This window comes from Bubalus bubalis, chromosome 19 (assembly GCF_019923935.1).
Source record: "Bubalus bubalis isolate 160015118507 breed Murrah chromosome 19, NDDB_SH_1, whole genome shotgun sequence".
NCBI classification, from domain to species: Eukaryota; Metazoa; Chordata; class Mammalia; order Artiodactyla; family Bovidae; genus Bubalus; species Bubalus bubalis.
In genome coordinates, this window is record NC_059175.1 from 53,395,418 (window position 1) to 53,410,420 (window position 15,003).

The following is a 15,003-nucleotide window of genomic DNA, read 5'->3' on the forward strand; positions in this document are numbered from 1 at the left end:
AAGATAAACACAAAAACCAAATTAAAAATTTGCACTTAGTGTGGAGTCCCTAATAGGTCACATTTTGTAAGGCACATATTCATGGTCAATTTTTAAGCTAAGACTGCATTTCTACTGTTTTAAATAATTAAATATATATATATATATATATAAAGTTGGGATTTAAAATACAAATCTGTATGCCTGTGTAAAAATACCACGTGCAGACTTAAGCATGACTGTGTATGTTTGTGTTTATTTCCAAAAGAACTTGAACATATTCTTTGCCTATCAGCATCACCCTGCAAAACAGTATAATTTATATTCTGAGCAAATACTTAAAATTGCCATATTTTGTAATGTATATAATTTTCTCTCTTTCTATCAGGTAGAAAATGGTTGCCCCTGTTCACCTGCTGTGAAGACTTAGAATCACACAACTACAGCTTTGGTTCTCTAAGTGTTTCAGGATGTAAATGTAGCCTGACCTTTCCCTGATGGGCTGTTAAATCATGAACATGCTAAACAATTTTCTTCGGACTGTCATTCCAGAAGATGCTTTGGCTTCTCTCTCGAATGCTCACTAGGCATTTGTAGCTGACAAGGAAAAGCAAGAAGGCTGTGAACTGGAAAGTTATCTTACAATGAAAATTACGAGTACCTCCTGCATCTGCCCAGTCCTGGTGTGTCTCTGTTTTGTGCAGAGGTGTTATGGGACCACTCATCACAGCTCCATCAAGGGGACCAGAAACCAAACCAAACACATCGAAGGTGAAACCGAAGTCCACCACCGTCCCAAAAGGGGATGGGTTTGGAATCAGTTCTTTGTTTTAGAAGAACATATGGGACCAGATCCACAGTATGTTGGAAAAGTAAGTTTTTGTTTATTGTTTGTTTTTTCCTCTCCTGGGAAATTGTGGGGTGTGATAAGGGTGGAGCTGGAGTTGGATTTGAAGAGAAATGGAACTTCAAGTGAATTATGTTACAGAATGTTATTTCTTATTCTGAACATTTTGAAATAATGATTATAAAAAATGAATGTGACCAAGCATGTCACATCTCCATAAACATCAGTTTGTATGTACTAGACTGAATTTTCTTTACCAGCGTATCACTCTTTCTTTCTCTCATGTAAAATGTAAACACTTTAAACACACAAATCAGTAATTTTGTCTTTAGTACTGTGAAGGTGTATTAGAATTCACCGCGTCATTTCTTGGCGCATTGATATTTACAGATTTTTTTTTTTAATCTACTGCTGTTGTACATAAAGCTAAGAAAATCTATGACTTCTAATATAGTGTTTTTAATTGTTACAAAGGTTGTAGTTGAATTTGTCAGCATTTATAAGCACATGGATATTTATCAAACCCCCAAATTAATTTCCATACACATAGTAATATATTTTAAATATAGATTAAATATATACTCAATGTACAGGTTTTGTTAAAATCCCCAAAGAATGAAGCTGATAAAATGATAAGGAACTTCACACCAACTTTCCTTTCTCTCAGACATACGGACAAGACAATTTAATGGCTGGTCAAACCCTTTAGGAAATTGTGTGCTCAGTAATAAGGGGCAGTTTAAGCACGTGTCATTGAGGTTCCAGGGTAAAGAAGAGCATGGGAAGTGGGGAGACCGTCTTCTGATAAATTACTGATGGCTGGCAAGCAGCCACACTCAGGTTGGTTCAGTACCTATGGGAAAAGAAGCAAGTACAGCAGTAGAATCTTCATGATTACAGGCTCCATGACTTCTTATATATATATATAAATTTATTTATTTTAACTGGAGGCTAATTACTTTACAATATTGTATTAGTTTTGCCATACATCAACATGAATCTGCCACGGGTGTACACATGTTCCCCATCCTGAACCCCCCTCCCACCTTCCTCCCCATACCATCCCTCTGGGCCATCCCAGTGCACCATCCACGAGCATCCTGTATCATGCATTGAGCCTGGACTATGTGAAACAAATCGCCAGGCTCTGTGACTTCTATCTCCCTGCTTGACTATTTATTTTCACTTTAGCACTGTTAGTGCTAAAAAAAAAAAAAAAAAATAGTACTCCATCCAAAGCCAGGGTGCTTCCCTAATGTGTAGGCAGTGCGGGAGCACAGCCATCTGTTCCACCTCTCATCCAACAGGAACTGAGTTGCAGCTGTGTTTTCCATACAAGGCAGGAGCTATGGAGTCAGAATATGAAGCACAAAACCATCTGGAACAATTCTATCATTCTCTGACATGCATATCAAAACAAGAAGAAAAGCCCCTTATCTTCATCCTATGCATTTTCCCTATGGTGTATTCCATATAGTAAATGGAAATAAGTATACCAAAAGTAAAAACATAATATATTGAATTACTGTAAATTTATTTTTGTTATGAACTTCAAAATCTTTTTCCTATAACCCTTTCACTCCTTGAAAAGGAGGGGGTGGGAGAAGGAACATAAAAAATGTTTCTTTTTTGGAGTATTCCAAAAGAAAAAATATATATATATGTTATTAAAATATGTTGTTGTTTACTTTTTGTCATTTTAGTTTAATTAAAAATCAAAATCAAATTTGCTAGAAAGAAGAAGGGAAAGATCAGATAGCTTCCCAGTTTTTGATGATTTATCTAGTTTTAGTAAAAGTTGAAATCTCAATCAGTAGTTTAGTTACAAATAATCTTTCTGGGCTTGAGCACCAGTGAACATATGGTTGAGAGCTTGTTAGCCACCAGGAGGTGGTGAGGGCTGGGAAACTGTTCCTTTATGAAGGTTCTGCAGAAATCGGGGTCTATTCTAGTTGTAGTATTAACAGACAAATTAAAGGGTCACACACTAAGATATGGTCCTCTTGTTCTCTATCTGACTTGTATCCCTTTACTCATAATCTTCTTTCTCAATAGTCATCTGCCTTTGTGAGCAATTCTAACTTGATTTTACAGGCTCATTCCCCTCATACATCACCCCCTACAAACATATACACATACATACATGATTGTGAAAATTAAAAAAAAAAAAAAACTTTCAGTGTCCAACAATACACACGATCCTGCCCCATTATTTTTATTAAAGAAAATAATTTATATTTAAATAAAATGAATACATTATTGCTTCTGCTGCTGAGTCGCTTCAGTCGTGTCCGACTCTGTGCGACCCCATAGACAGCAGCCCACCAGGCTCCCCTGTCCCTGGGATTCTCCAGGCAAGAACACTGGAGTGGGTTGCCATTTCCTTCTCCAATGCATGAAAGTGAAAAGTGGAAGTGAAGTCGCGCAGTCGTGTACGACTCTTCGCGACCCCATGGACTGCAGCCTACCAGGCTCCTCCGTCCATAGGATTTTCCAAGCAAGCGTACTGGAGTGGGGTGCCATTGTCTTCTCTGAAATACATTATTACATATATATAAATACATTAATAATGAACCAGCCATATATCCTGAGTAGAAGATAAAATCATTACAGTTTCTATGAGCATGAGAAGGGACCAAATCCAAAGATCTGAAAATTATCTCCTTTACCCTTCTCTGACACAGAAATGTCCACAGGATTTTTGTCAACAAAAATAAAATAATAATCATACAATACAGTTCTGTTATTAATATATTTTCTACATTATAAGTTTGTTTCCATCATCCTTAAGCTCTGGATTATAATTTTGTATATCTATTGCTATATTTCACATTACAAAACATCTGAAACTGTTTGTAAGAGCTGAAGCCAAACTGTTTGACACTTACCAACTTCTTTTATATTTTTAAAAATTTTCTTTGAGTTTTCTTAGTCAATGATTGGATTTATTATGAGGGAACTTATTTTATTGACACTGGGCAATACACATTACTCACTACTAAGAGGTTTTTTTTTTTTTTTAATAAGGCTAAGGAAATTTCTAATGGTAAATAGTATATATATATATATATATATATACATATATTATGTATACAGCATCTACATCTGAAATATATGCAATTATACATATATACAGGTATGTGTAATTGACAATTCTTACTTTTTTCAGAATGTAAAAGCCATGGGAGATTAAATACCAAAACTATTATGTGTAGTGTGTGTCTATGTATCTATATATATCTACATATATCTATCTTGAATTTGATCTCATTGATTTATTAAAGATCTTTTTAAATACTTAAAAGTTAAGGGTCAGGAAGCCATAATAGCACATTTGTTAGTAAGTAAGTCCTTTCTTCCCAGAAAAAAAACCTATATGGTAATGTAATTATAGCTTTACAACAAAAGTGTTCTCTCTTTTCCAAAAATTATATAATAAATAATATAGATCATTGTCTTTTATTTTTCAAAAATTAAACAGAGTTAAATGAATCCCATTATAATTCAGATTTTAATTTTATATAAAATATCACACACATACTAAAATGCAGGCTATGTATGACACCCATCATTAGAGTAGACTCATTGCTTTCATGAGATAATGAGAATTACTAAGTAAACAGCAGAGTCTGAGTCAGGGCTTCTTTTCTTTTTATCTGTATTACAACTGGTGAGTGTCTTTGATTTCCTTACATGTAACACTAAGAAATACTGTTTCATAGTTATAATTCAAGTGTGTTATAAAATTTGGTTTATAGTTTAGATTGTCAGTTAAACCACTGTCTGTGGTTGTGCTGGCATTGCTTGCATAATAGATAATAATAACTATTGAAAAAAATTAAGTATTATTGGTGATACACAGAAATAACACAAAACCAAATTCAGTTTCTAAACATGATGTCTTTTTTAATACAACTAGATTCACATTTATGTATTGAATGTAGCTGTTATCAAGCTACAATGGTAAAATTGAGAACCAGTGAAAGAAATTAAGAGCCACAAAGTCTAAAGTATTTACTAATGACCATTTACAGAAAATATTTGGAACCCCTTTTCAAGGTTCCTGCCTCACCTCGTAGACTGTGAACACTCTGGAAGCAGGTTATGGGGCTGTTTCATCTTCATTTACACAGAACTCTATCTCCGTGCCTATTGTAATGCTCAAATGTGGTAATTCACTGGTAAGGGTTCTATAAATTATAGCTTTTTGTAGTCCTGTTAATGGTTGTAATAATTATTTGAAATTATTGAAACAAAAATCTCTGTCATCAAACATTTCTTTTATGGAAGTGTGAATTTGCAGAGGTCTTTAATTCATCTCTTTCACTGGCATGCCCTCTCCCAAGGTTATTTTAATGAATGTTTATTAGCTCTTGGTGTTTTTGTTGTTATTGCTGTTTAGTTGCATTGCAGGCAGTACTGTAATGAATGTCTTTGTACATACATCATTCAGCAAAGGTATAGATGTCCCTGAAGGAAGAGGTTTCCAGAGTGGAATTCTGGTTCAAAAATAAAAAATCTTTAATTTTGGTAGATGTTACCTATCCTCCTCCATAGGTGGTAGTGTACTTTACACCTCTGTCAGTGATGTGTAAGAATATATATTTCTCTATAGCAATGCCAACAAATGGGATTGTAAAACCTGGGATTTTGTAAGTAGGTGAAAAATTGCATCTCTATGTATTCTCAGTATATTTTTGTCTTTTTATGAATGAAATTGATCACATTTTTGTAGTTGAGGGGATATGAATATTCCTTTTTTACTAACTGACTCTTTAGGCCATTTTGTTGCTCTTTTAAACTTATCAGTACTAGTCAATAATTACATAATAGATGCAATAAATCTTTGCCAGCAATATTACCAATAATTTTTTCACAGTTGCGATTTACCCTTTGACTTTGTTTATAAGTTTTGCTTTATAGAAATGTATTATTTTAATTTGATCATTTTTTGCATTCCTTTAATTGAAACAACACTTTTATTTGATTTGAATTTTTCTGAAATTTGAAATATTGGTGTTCAGAATTAGTGCCAGGAGATTAAAAATGCATTCTTCATGTCTTAATACCTACAGTTTATCACATATTTAAAAAAATGTTGGTTATGGAATTAAAAAGAACATGGTGTAAAAGTAGAATTGTTTGCTTTAGAGATCAAAAGTTATAATTTAGAGTATGTATGATATCATAGTTTGATCATTAGCTATTTACTGTATTGCATATATGTCTCATATTTACCAATAGAATACATTAGTGTGCAGGTTGTAGTTGAAAGTATACTGACTCTTTCTGGTATATTCTAGGACTATTTAAATATGTGTAACTGTTAGAATTTAACTAAGGACACATATTGGAAATAATGTTTCTTACTGTACAACCACTGACAGTGAGCTTCATGTATTTCAAGTGATAATTGCTGTGATTAGCTAGGTGTCCTGCTCCATAAATATATAAAAGAGGGTGGGAAGATTTGGGAGAATGGCATTGAAACATGTAAAATATCATGTATGAAACGAGTCGCCAGTCCAGGTTCGATGCACGATACTGGATGCTTGGGGCTGGTGCACTGGGACGACCCAGAGGGATGGAATGGGGAGGGAGGAGGGAGGAGGGTTCAGGATGGGGAACACATGTATACCTGTGGCGGATTCATTTTGATATTTGGCAAAACTAATACAGTTATGTAAAGTTTAAAAATAAAATAAATTAAAAAAAAAAGAAAGAGTAAAAAAATATATATATATATATAAAAGATATGTATCATATGTGTAATATGAAAATTTTCACTTCAAAAATAGGAAAGATGACTTCTTTAACTGGCCAAAATTCTTACATGAGAGATAAAAGACGCTATGTTTACTTCAGTGTATCTTTAAGCGTATATTATCTATATTGTATTATCTAGTAGTTAAAAAGAAAGACTAGAATAAAACATATGATAGAATAGAATAGAATCAAATCAAATTAAAGGTAAGACCAAAAACTGTTCCTCCGTATTAGCACATTTTAGGCTAAGATATCTAGTCTGTTAACAATATAGCATTAGGATTTGGGCCTTATTAACATTAAACATATCTTTGATAATAAAAGTTAATGAGACTAGACTTTTTTCAGGATGAACAAATGTATTACATTCCCCATATTCACTTCTCTTCATTTTATAGTGTATGTTCTTATGACTGTTAGGATTTTTTTTTCCAGATTAAAAACTGTATCATGTAGAAACTATTGCTTGCATCTATAAAGAGTTTAGTTACTAAAATTCTACCTCTAACTCCCCTCTTTTCCCATGTCCTATGTGTGTGAATCAGTGGTAAAGAATCCAACAGCCAATGCAGGAGACAAAAGTTTGATCCCTGGGTCAGGAAGATCTCCTGGAGAAGCAAATGGCAATACACTCCAGCATTTTTGCCTGGGAAATCCCATGGACAGAGGTGCCTGGTGGGCTACAGTCCATGGGGTTGCAAAAAAGTCTGACACAACTTAGTGACTGAACAATGGCAATATGTGTGAGTAAAGTGTAGACTCTAGGCAATTATTCTAAATGTGCTTTATTAAAACAAAACAAAACAAAAACAACCACAGCAAGCATATAAAGAGTAAGAAAAGAATTCTGGTGGCATAAAGGAATTAAGAAATCATCTTGTCAAATTCCTCAAATAATGGAAACCAACGATGCTTGAAACAGTTAAGTGATCTCTTCATGGGAAGGGGGATTAGTTATGGCAGTGCCAAAGAACAAGTTGTTAAGATATCTAATTCTTTAATGAAAATCAGTTTCTAGTATATAGTGCATGAAATTCCCCTCTCATCATCACCATTACTTCCATATTTCTCTATTTTTTCTGTCTTTAAAAAGAGAGCCTTCAAATCTCTTTTAATATGAAGTACTGTAACTTCAAATTAAATAAATGATTTTGAGGTTCAAGAGAGAATAAATCATGTAAAAAGGAATGGGAAGGTTCAGGTTTTACATAAAAAAAAGATAGCTTTAATGTCATATGAACTCTGAATTAAAAATTAAATGAACAGCAAGAAAAGCTTCTGATTGTCATCTTATTTTCAAGATGATGATTTTATGAAAGTTTTTTTTTTTTACCATAACTTCTTTGAAATGGAAAACTTCTTGTATGAAAACATGACATTTTAATTTTGTACAAGTGACAATGTGATGACATGATGTCATATGAAATTAACTCATGGTGTGCAGGTGCATATGGATATAGAAATTTCTCAATAATCATCCTGGAAATTTAACTATTTAGGTCCAGTCCTAAAAGAAATTGGGTGCACAAAAGAGAAATTTGATTTGGCATATGCTTCATTTAATTTGTAGTGATATAGAACCTGTTATATCTTTTTTAAAAGAAATCAGATTTCACTAAGTTTCACTTTAGTTTTAGAGAAAAGTGACAATATGTTTGAACTATCTAAAAATGTTGAAATTAATAGCATTAGCACTCATAATATATAGTGTTTCTTAGTGCTGTGTTGGAAAATTTTTAAACATCATCAGTATAAAGCGGTACTGTGGGCACAATCTATGAATTTTTTCACCTTGTATACTTGGTATTACTATACAAACATAACCACCTGCATGTTAATATGTGTGTATTTGTTCTTGAGTGTATCAGTGGTGCTAAACTGAAAGTGACTTGAACCCTAGGGGGCATTTGCAATGTATAGACATGTTTTTCATCTCTGCTACAATGTCTGTTAGTTTAAGATGGCATAATCATTATGGCCACAAATACTGGAAGAGTTCAGGAAAATGTCTTAATGTGCTTTCAAATCAGAATAAAATATGAACATGAATATAATTGTCTATATTAGTCTTTATATCAATACAGTTGCAAATAGAATTTATCATTTTAATTGAAAAAAGAAAAAGGCCCACAAAGGCAGAATGGCCAAGGGTCTCTGAAAGTTATAATGCTGCTGCTGCTGCTGCTAAGTCACTTCAGTCGTGTCTGATTCTGTGCAACCCCATAGATGGCAGCCCACCAGGCTCCACCATCCCTGGGATTCTCCAGGCAAGAACACTAGACTGGGTTGCCATTGCCTTCTCCAATGCGTGAAAGTGAAGTCACTCAGTCGTTTCCGACTCTTGGCGACCCCATGGACTGCAGCCTACCGGGCTCCTCTGACCATGGGATATTCCAGGCAAGAGTACTGGAGTGGGTTGCCATTGCCTTCTCCAGAAGTTATAATTAGGACTTGATTTTTATGATGGAAGGATCTTTACCAAGCCTTCCTTCCTGGCTCGTAGATTGCTGTCTTCACATTCACATGGTGTTCTCACTATATGAGTATCTGTTTCCAGATTTCCTTTTTTCTTTAGGACATTAGTCCTCTATAGAGACTCTATCTCAAATAATGTACTGGGGTTAGAACATCAACATGTAGATTTTATCGATTTAAAATTCAACCCATAATAGACTGAAATCAATATATTTTTGTGTAATTATTAGGATTTTTATACTTTATGATAATACAGCATCTATTATTTCTTTGAATTTTCTTCTCCCTCATTTATTGTTTCATTCTGAAACTTCTATTTGATATAATTTTTCTGAGATTCACTTTTAGGATTCTAATACTTTCTTCAACTAAGTTGGATCAGTTCAGTTCAGTTCAGTTGCTCAGTCATGTCCGACTCTTTGCAACCCCATGAATAGCAGCATGCCAGGCCTCCCTGTCCACCACCAACTCCCGGAGTTCACTCAAACTCACATCCATCGAGTCGGTGATGCCATCCAGCCATCTCATCCTCTGTCGTCCCCTTCTCCTCCTGCCCCCAATCCCTCCCAGCATCAGGGTCTTTTTCTAATGAGTCAACTCTTTGCATGAGGTGGCCAAAGTATTGGAGTTTCAGCTTTAGCATCATTCCTTCCAAAGAACACCCAGGACTGATCTCCTTTAGAATGGACTGGTTGGATCTCCTTGCAGTCCAAGGGACTCTCAAGAGTCTTCTCCAACACCACAGTTCAAAAGCATTAATTATTCGGTGCTCAGCTTTCTTCACAGTCCAACTCTCACATCCATACATTACTACTGGAAAAACCATAACCTTGACTAGACGGACCTTTGTTGGCCAGGTAATGTCTCTGCTTTTGAATATGCTATCTAGGTTGGTCATAACTTTCCTTCCAAGGAGTAAGCGTCTTTTAATTTCATGGCTGCAATCACCATCTGCAGTGATTTTGGAGCCCCCCAAAAATAAAGTCTGACACTGTTTCACCATCTATTTCCCATGAAGTGATGGGACCAGATGCCATGATCTTAGTTTTCTGAATGTTGAGCTTTAAGCCAACTTTTTCACTCTCCTCTTTCACTTTCATCAAGAAGCTTTTTAGTTTCTCTTTACTTTCTGCCATAAGGGTGGTGTCATCTGCATATCTGAGGTTATTGATGTTGAGTATTAATATATTTTTTGATTTAAATTGTGGCTCAGATGGTAGAGAATCTGCCTTCCATGCAGGAGATCCAGGTTCGATCTCTGGATTGGGAAGATCCCCTGGAGAAGGGAGCGGAAACCCACTTTAATATTCTTTCCTGAAGAATTCCATGGACAGAGGAGCCTGGCAGGCTGCAGTCCATGGGGTTGCAAAGAGTCGAATATGACTGAGCAACAACCACTTGACTTAAATACGAATATTAGCTTGAACACATTTTAAAATTTTTGCTTTACATTGATTCCTTTTTTCCTTTTTATATATACCTTTTTTATTTTGACCAGTTTCTTCTCTTAAATATTTAAGTATTGCAAACCAACTGTTTAAAATCTTGATCAAATTGTGTTATTCATTTCTGCTTGGTTAATTTGCTATTTCTTTTTTTCTATCCACTGTCATGGAAATTTGATCCTGGTATGCCTTTAAAAATTTTATATTCACTTGTCTTCAATAGTATGTGATAAGTGGGAATGAGGATTTTGATGGAATTCCTCTAAAATATAGCTTGAGGGACATCCATAGAGAGTCATTTTATTTTTTTGTTTGCTGACAACCCACTGGTTTCATAAATCTTAATACATTTTATTTTTGTTTTTAATTTGTTTTCTTTTTGTTAAGTAAAGTATAATTGATTTATAACATCATGTTAATTTCAGGTTTACAGAAGTGATTCAGTTAAATATATATTAAATTTTAATTTTTAACTATTGATTCATATCCATACTTTTTAATGAAAACAACAATGAAAGAACACTAGCAGCACAAAAATAAATCTTGTATGTACAGGGAGGCCTGGCGTGCTGAGCTTCATGGGGTCACAAAGAGTCAGACAAGACTGAGTGACTGAACTGAACTGATACCTTTCTTCTAGTCTGCTAGTTTGAATTTCAGTTCATCACAGGGATAGTTTTTTTCTACCAAGAGCTGTTAACCAGCCACAAGCTTCTTTGCTACTTTTTTAAGCTAGTGGGTAGGTAGTCCAATTTTCATTTCATAGAGTTTGTTTTCAAGTAGTCTTGCTTTGTTCAGACATCTCCTTTCTAATTATATACCTTGATGGGACTGAAAGTCATAGTTTCTAATCTTCAGGAGATGGAAAATTTAATCTTGGTGCTCATGGCCTGTATCCAGTTTAATTTCACCCAAAGTCATCTGACTATCTGCCAGTTGGAAATGACTTTCCTGGTGAAAATCTCTTCCTTCCTTTCTCCAGTAAATTACCTTTCACTGAATTACCATTTAGTGAATTACAGTGAATGTTTTTATTATATTGCACTTTACATTTACAATTGTTTATAGTAAGAGATGTCTTTATTAACTTTGTCTGCCATTTTTATGGTCATATCTTACTGCAAATTTTTCTTACACAAAACAAGCTTTGGATTAGATAATTTTGTTAATGTATTTTCTATATATATAATAGTATTCTTTTACCATGATTCAATATTTTCATGCAGAGGTAGAAATAAAAATCTAAATAGTCTCCAAAATATGAAAATATATATATATATACATTCTGAAAAATCTATCGCAGTTCATAATTAAGTATAGACTGTTTTGTTCCAACACATATTGGCCCTAAGAAAATGAATCATTTTCAACATAGATATTATTCAGGAAATCTGTTTCATAATTTTATTGATTTGTTTTAATCCAGTGAACATTAATTGCATCAGACTTCACATAACAAAAGCATTTAGTTGGAAGTTAAGCCTAGAGGGTCTTTAAATACATCCAGTTTTTACTTTTTCTAAATTTCATAAAGAAAATACCAGGCATTTGTTATAATAATCACACAGTGAAATATCATCAATTTTTTTTTTCCTCTAGGATTATTTGTTTCCTCTATATAGCTTATTTGTCACTATATTTATAGACATTAGAAAGGTATACTGTATGCAGTCCTATTCTACAATAAAAAATAATATAAAATATAAATCATTAAAATATAGTAACTTATCATAGTCTTCTCTTTGGTTTTCATTATTTATAACCACAGCTTTATTTTATTTTTTAATATTTAGTGGAAATAGTTGATTTGCAATATTGTGTTAGTTTCAGGTGTACAGCAAAATGAATCAGTTATACATACTCTTTTATAAATTCTTTTCTCTTAAAGGCTATCAGAGTATTAGAGACCCCTGTGCTGTATAGTAGGTCCTTATTAGTTATCTAATTTATGTATTACCAACTGAGATATGAGGGAAGCCCCAATTTATGTATAGTAGTGTGTATATGTTAATCCCAATCTTCAAATTTATCCCCTTACTTACCACCAGTAACCATAACTTTATTTTCTACATCTGTGACTCTGTTTTGTTAAGTTCATGGGTACCCTTTTTTCCATATACAAGCAATATCATGATATTTGTCAGCTGTGTTTATTTTGACAAAGGCTGAAGACTAGGTCATATTCATTCAAAATTTGTCAAATACCTCCTCAGTTCTGGTCACCGTGCTAGGCATTGTTTATATCGTGGTGAATGACACAGGTATTTTGGGAGACATTGACATTAAGGCAACATTCATACAAATAAATATTCAGCTATAAAGTGTGATGAGAATTATTAAAGAATGTTATACTTGGGTGTAGTGTTAAACCTAGATTGGGGGTGAGAAAAGAACTCTCTGAGGAAGAACAGACCAGTATCTAAAAATAAATCAGGACTAATTCCACCAAATTGACCATCACATATGTTTGTATGTGACTTTTGAGCTTGGGGCAATGTCCCTGGTGAAGGAATAACACATATAAAGCTCTTGAGATTTGAAGAAATCTGCATGCAATGGCAACCCACTCCAGTACTCTTGCCTGCAAAATCCCATGGGCGGAGGAGCTTGGTAGGCTTGCAGTCCATGGGGTTGTGAAGAGTCGGACACGACTGAGTGACTTCACTTTCACTTTTCACTTTCATGCATTGGAGAAGGAAATGGCAACCCACTCCAGTGTTCTTGCCTAGAGAATCCCAGGGACGGGGGAGCCTGGTGGGCTGCCGTCTATGGGGTCGAACAGAGTCGGACACGACTGAAGCGATTTAGCAGCAGCAGCATGTTTGACTGCATTCTTCTTCCAAGAAAGACTGGGTAACTCCAATTTAGGGAATGAGCAGTAGAGAGATGAGATTAGACACAATAAGACATAGATATTACAGTGGCTCTGGGGTAAATAACTGTGGACTTCATATTTAGAGAAATGTGAAGACATTGTTGATTTTAAGAAGAAAAGGATGTGGCATCAATATATTTGACATTTTATTGCGAAGCAATCACTCTTCTGGGCTTCCCTTGTGGCTCAGCTGGTAAAGAATCTGCTTGCAAGGTAGGAGACCTGGTTCGATCCCTGGGATGGGAAGATACCTTGGAGAAGGGAAAGGCTACCCACTCCAGTATTCTGGCCTGGAAAATCCCATGGACAGAGGAGCCTGGTGGGCTATAGTCCATGTGGTTGCAAAGAGTCGGACAGGACTGAGCAACTAACACACACACAATCACTCTTCTTTATGAGCAACAGAATCTCAGGGAAGAATTTCAGAATAATCAGAAGTATGTTAGTTTCTGTAAAGCAGCTAATACATTATAAAAAGGAGGGTAATAGTTGGCTTATTTCCTGTTCCATAATGATTTAAGGGATCTTATACTTATGAACCGTATCAGCTGAGACATACTTGTAATATATATATATATGTATGTATTTAACAGGAAACAGGGGAGGGAATATTGGACAGGTAGCCTTGATTTTTATACTATATTATCTTTTGACCTGAGTAAATCCAGACTTTCAGAACAAGGCTTTATTATGCACATCAAAGAAGTGAGTGAATAAGATGATTGCAAGAATCCTGTTTCACTTTGAAAGTTACTGTTTCAACATAAATTCAACTGTTAAGAGAAACTAACAGCATGTCATATATTGTGCTGGATGTGGAGATTATACTAATGAAATATACAACCTCCATAATTAATGAAGGCAAGAAGAGGAGGTGGTTTTGAGAACAAGTGATAGCATCACAGTGCTAGTGATGTTATAGCAGTGCTAAACATAGGGGATGATGGTTATAGGGGAACAGAAATATACTTGACTCATATCAGTTTAAAGAAGGCTCTTCAGAAGAGTGAGAGCTTGAACTAATCTGTTTCTAGCAATAGAAAATGAAACAGGTAAAACACATTGGTTAAGACAGACCTGCTCTGGAGTGGTGGGAATGCCATATCAAAAGAATCTAAGTAATAATTAATAACATATAAGTGCAGCAGCTGGAACACAGATCACATGCTGAAAAGTGGGACTGGGGATGAAGCCAGACAGTATGACAGGCCACCGAGGACCAGTGTTTGTCTGAGACTCAAAGGAGAATATAGTTTACCTCCAGGTGTTTGGGAATGAATTGAAGGATTTTCAAATGTGAAGTGACGTGAGACATAAAGAACAAGTTCAAAGGCAGAGAGGACATTGCACAAATGTGCAATGAATCATTGCACAAATCTAGATTTGAGCTTGTAAATTTCAAAGGAATTAATGGGAGTAAAAAGATTAAAACTTTTTTTAAAATTTTATAATATAGAATTGACAAGATTTGGGGTCCATTGAGGGTGAGAAAGGGCCATTTGAAGATGTTGAGCAGGCTCCTTAAATTGTGGAGGGATTCTAGAGAGGGCCTTCCCAGGTGGTGCTAGTGGTAAAGAGCATGCTTGCCAATGCAGGAGACATTAGAGACACAGGTT

General features: G+C 34.8%; 1 protein-coding gene across 6 annotated transcripts in view; it reads left to right on the forward strand.

The window, feature by feature from the left end:
• Positions 1-15,003, forward strand: part of CDH18 (cadherin 18) — a 1,275,757-nt gene that overhangs the window by 865,582 nt on the left and 395,172 nt on the right. For all 6 annotated transcript variants that reach the window (XM_044932378.2, XM_025270679.3, XM_025270680.3 and 3 more), the window contains one exon: positions 368-851. In XM_044932378.2, coding sequence (XP_044788313.1) covers positions 624-851 — 228 coding nt within the window. In that variant the 5' untranslated portion in view covers positions 368-623. The remainder of the gene's footprint in view (positions 1-367; positions 852-15,003) is intronic.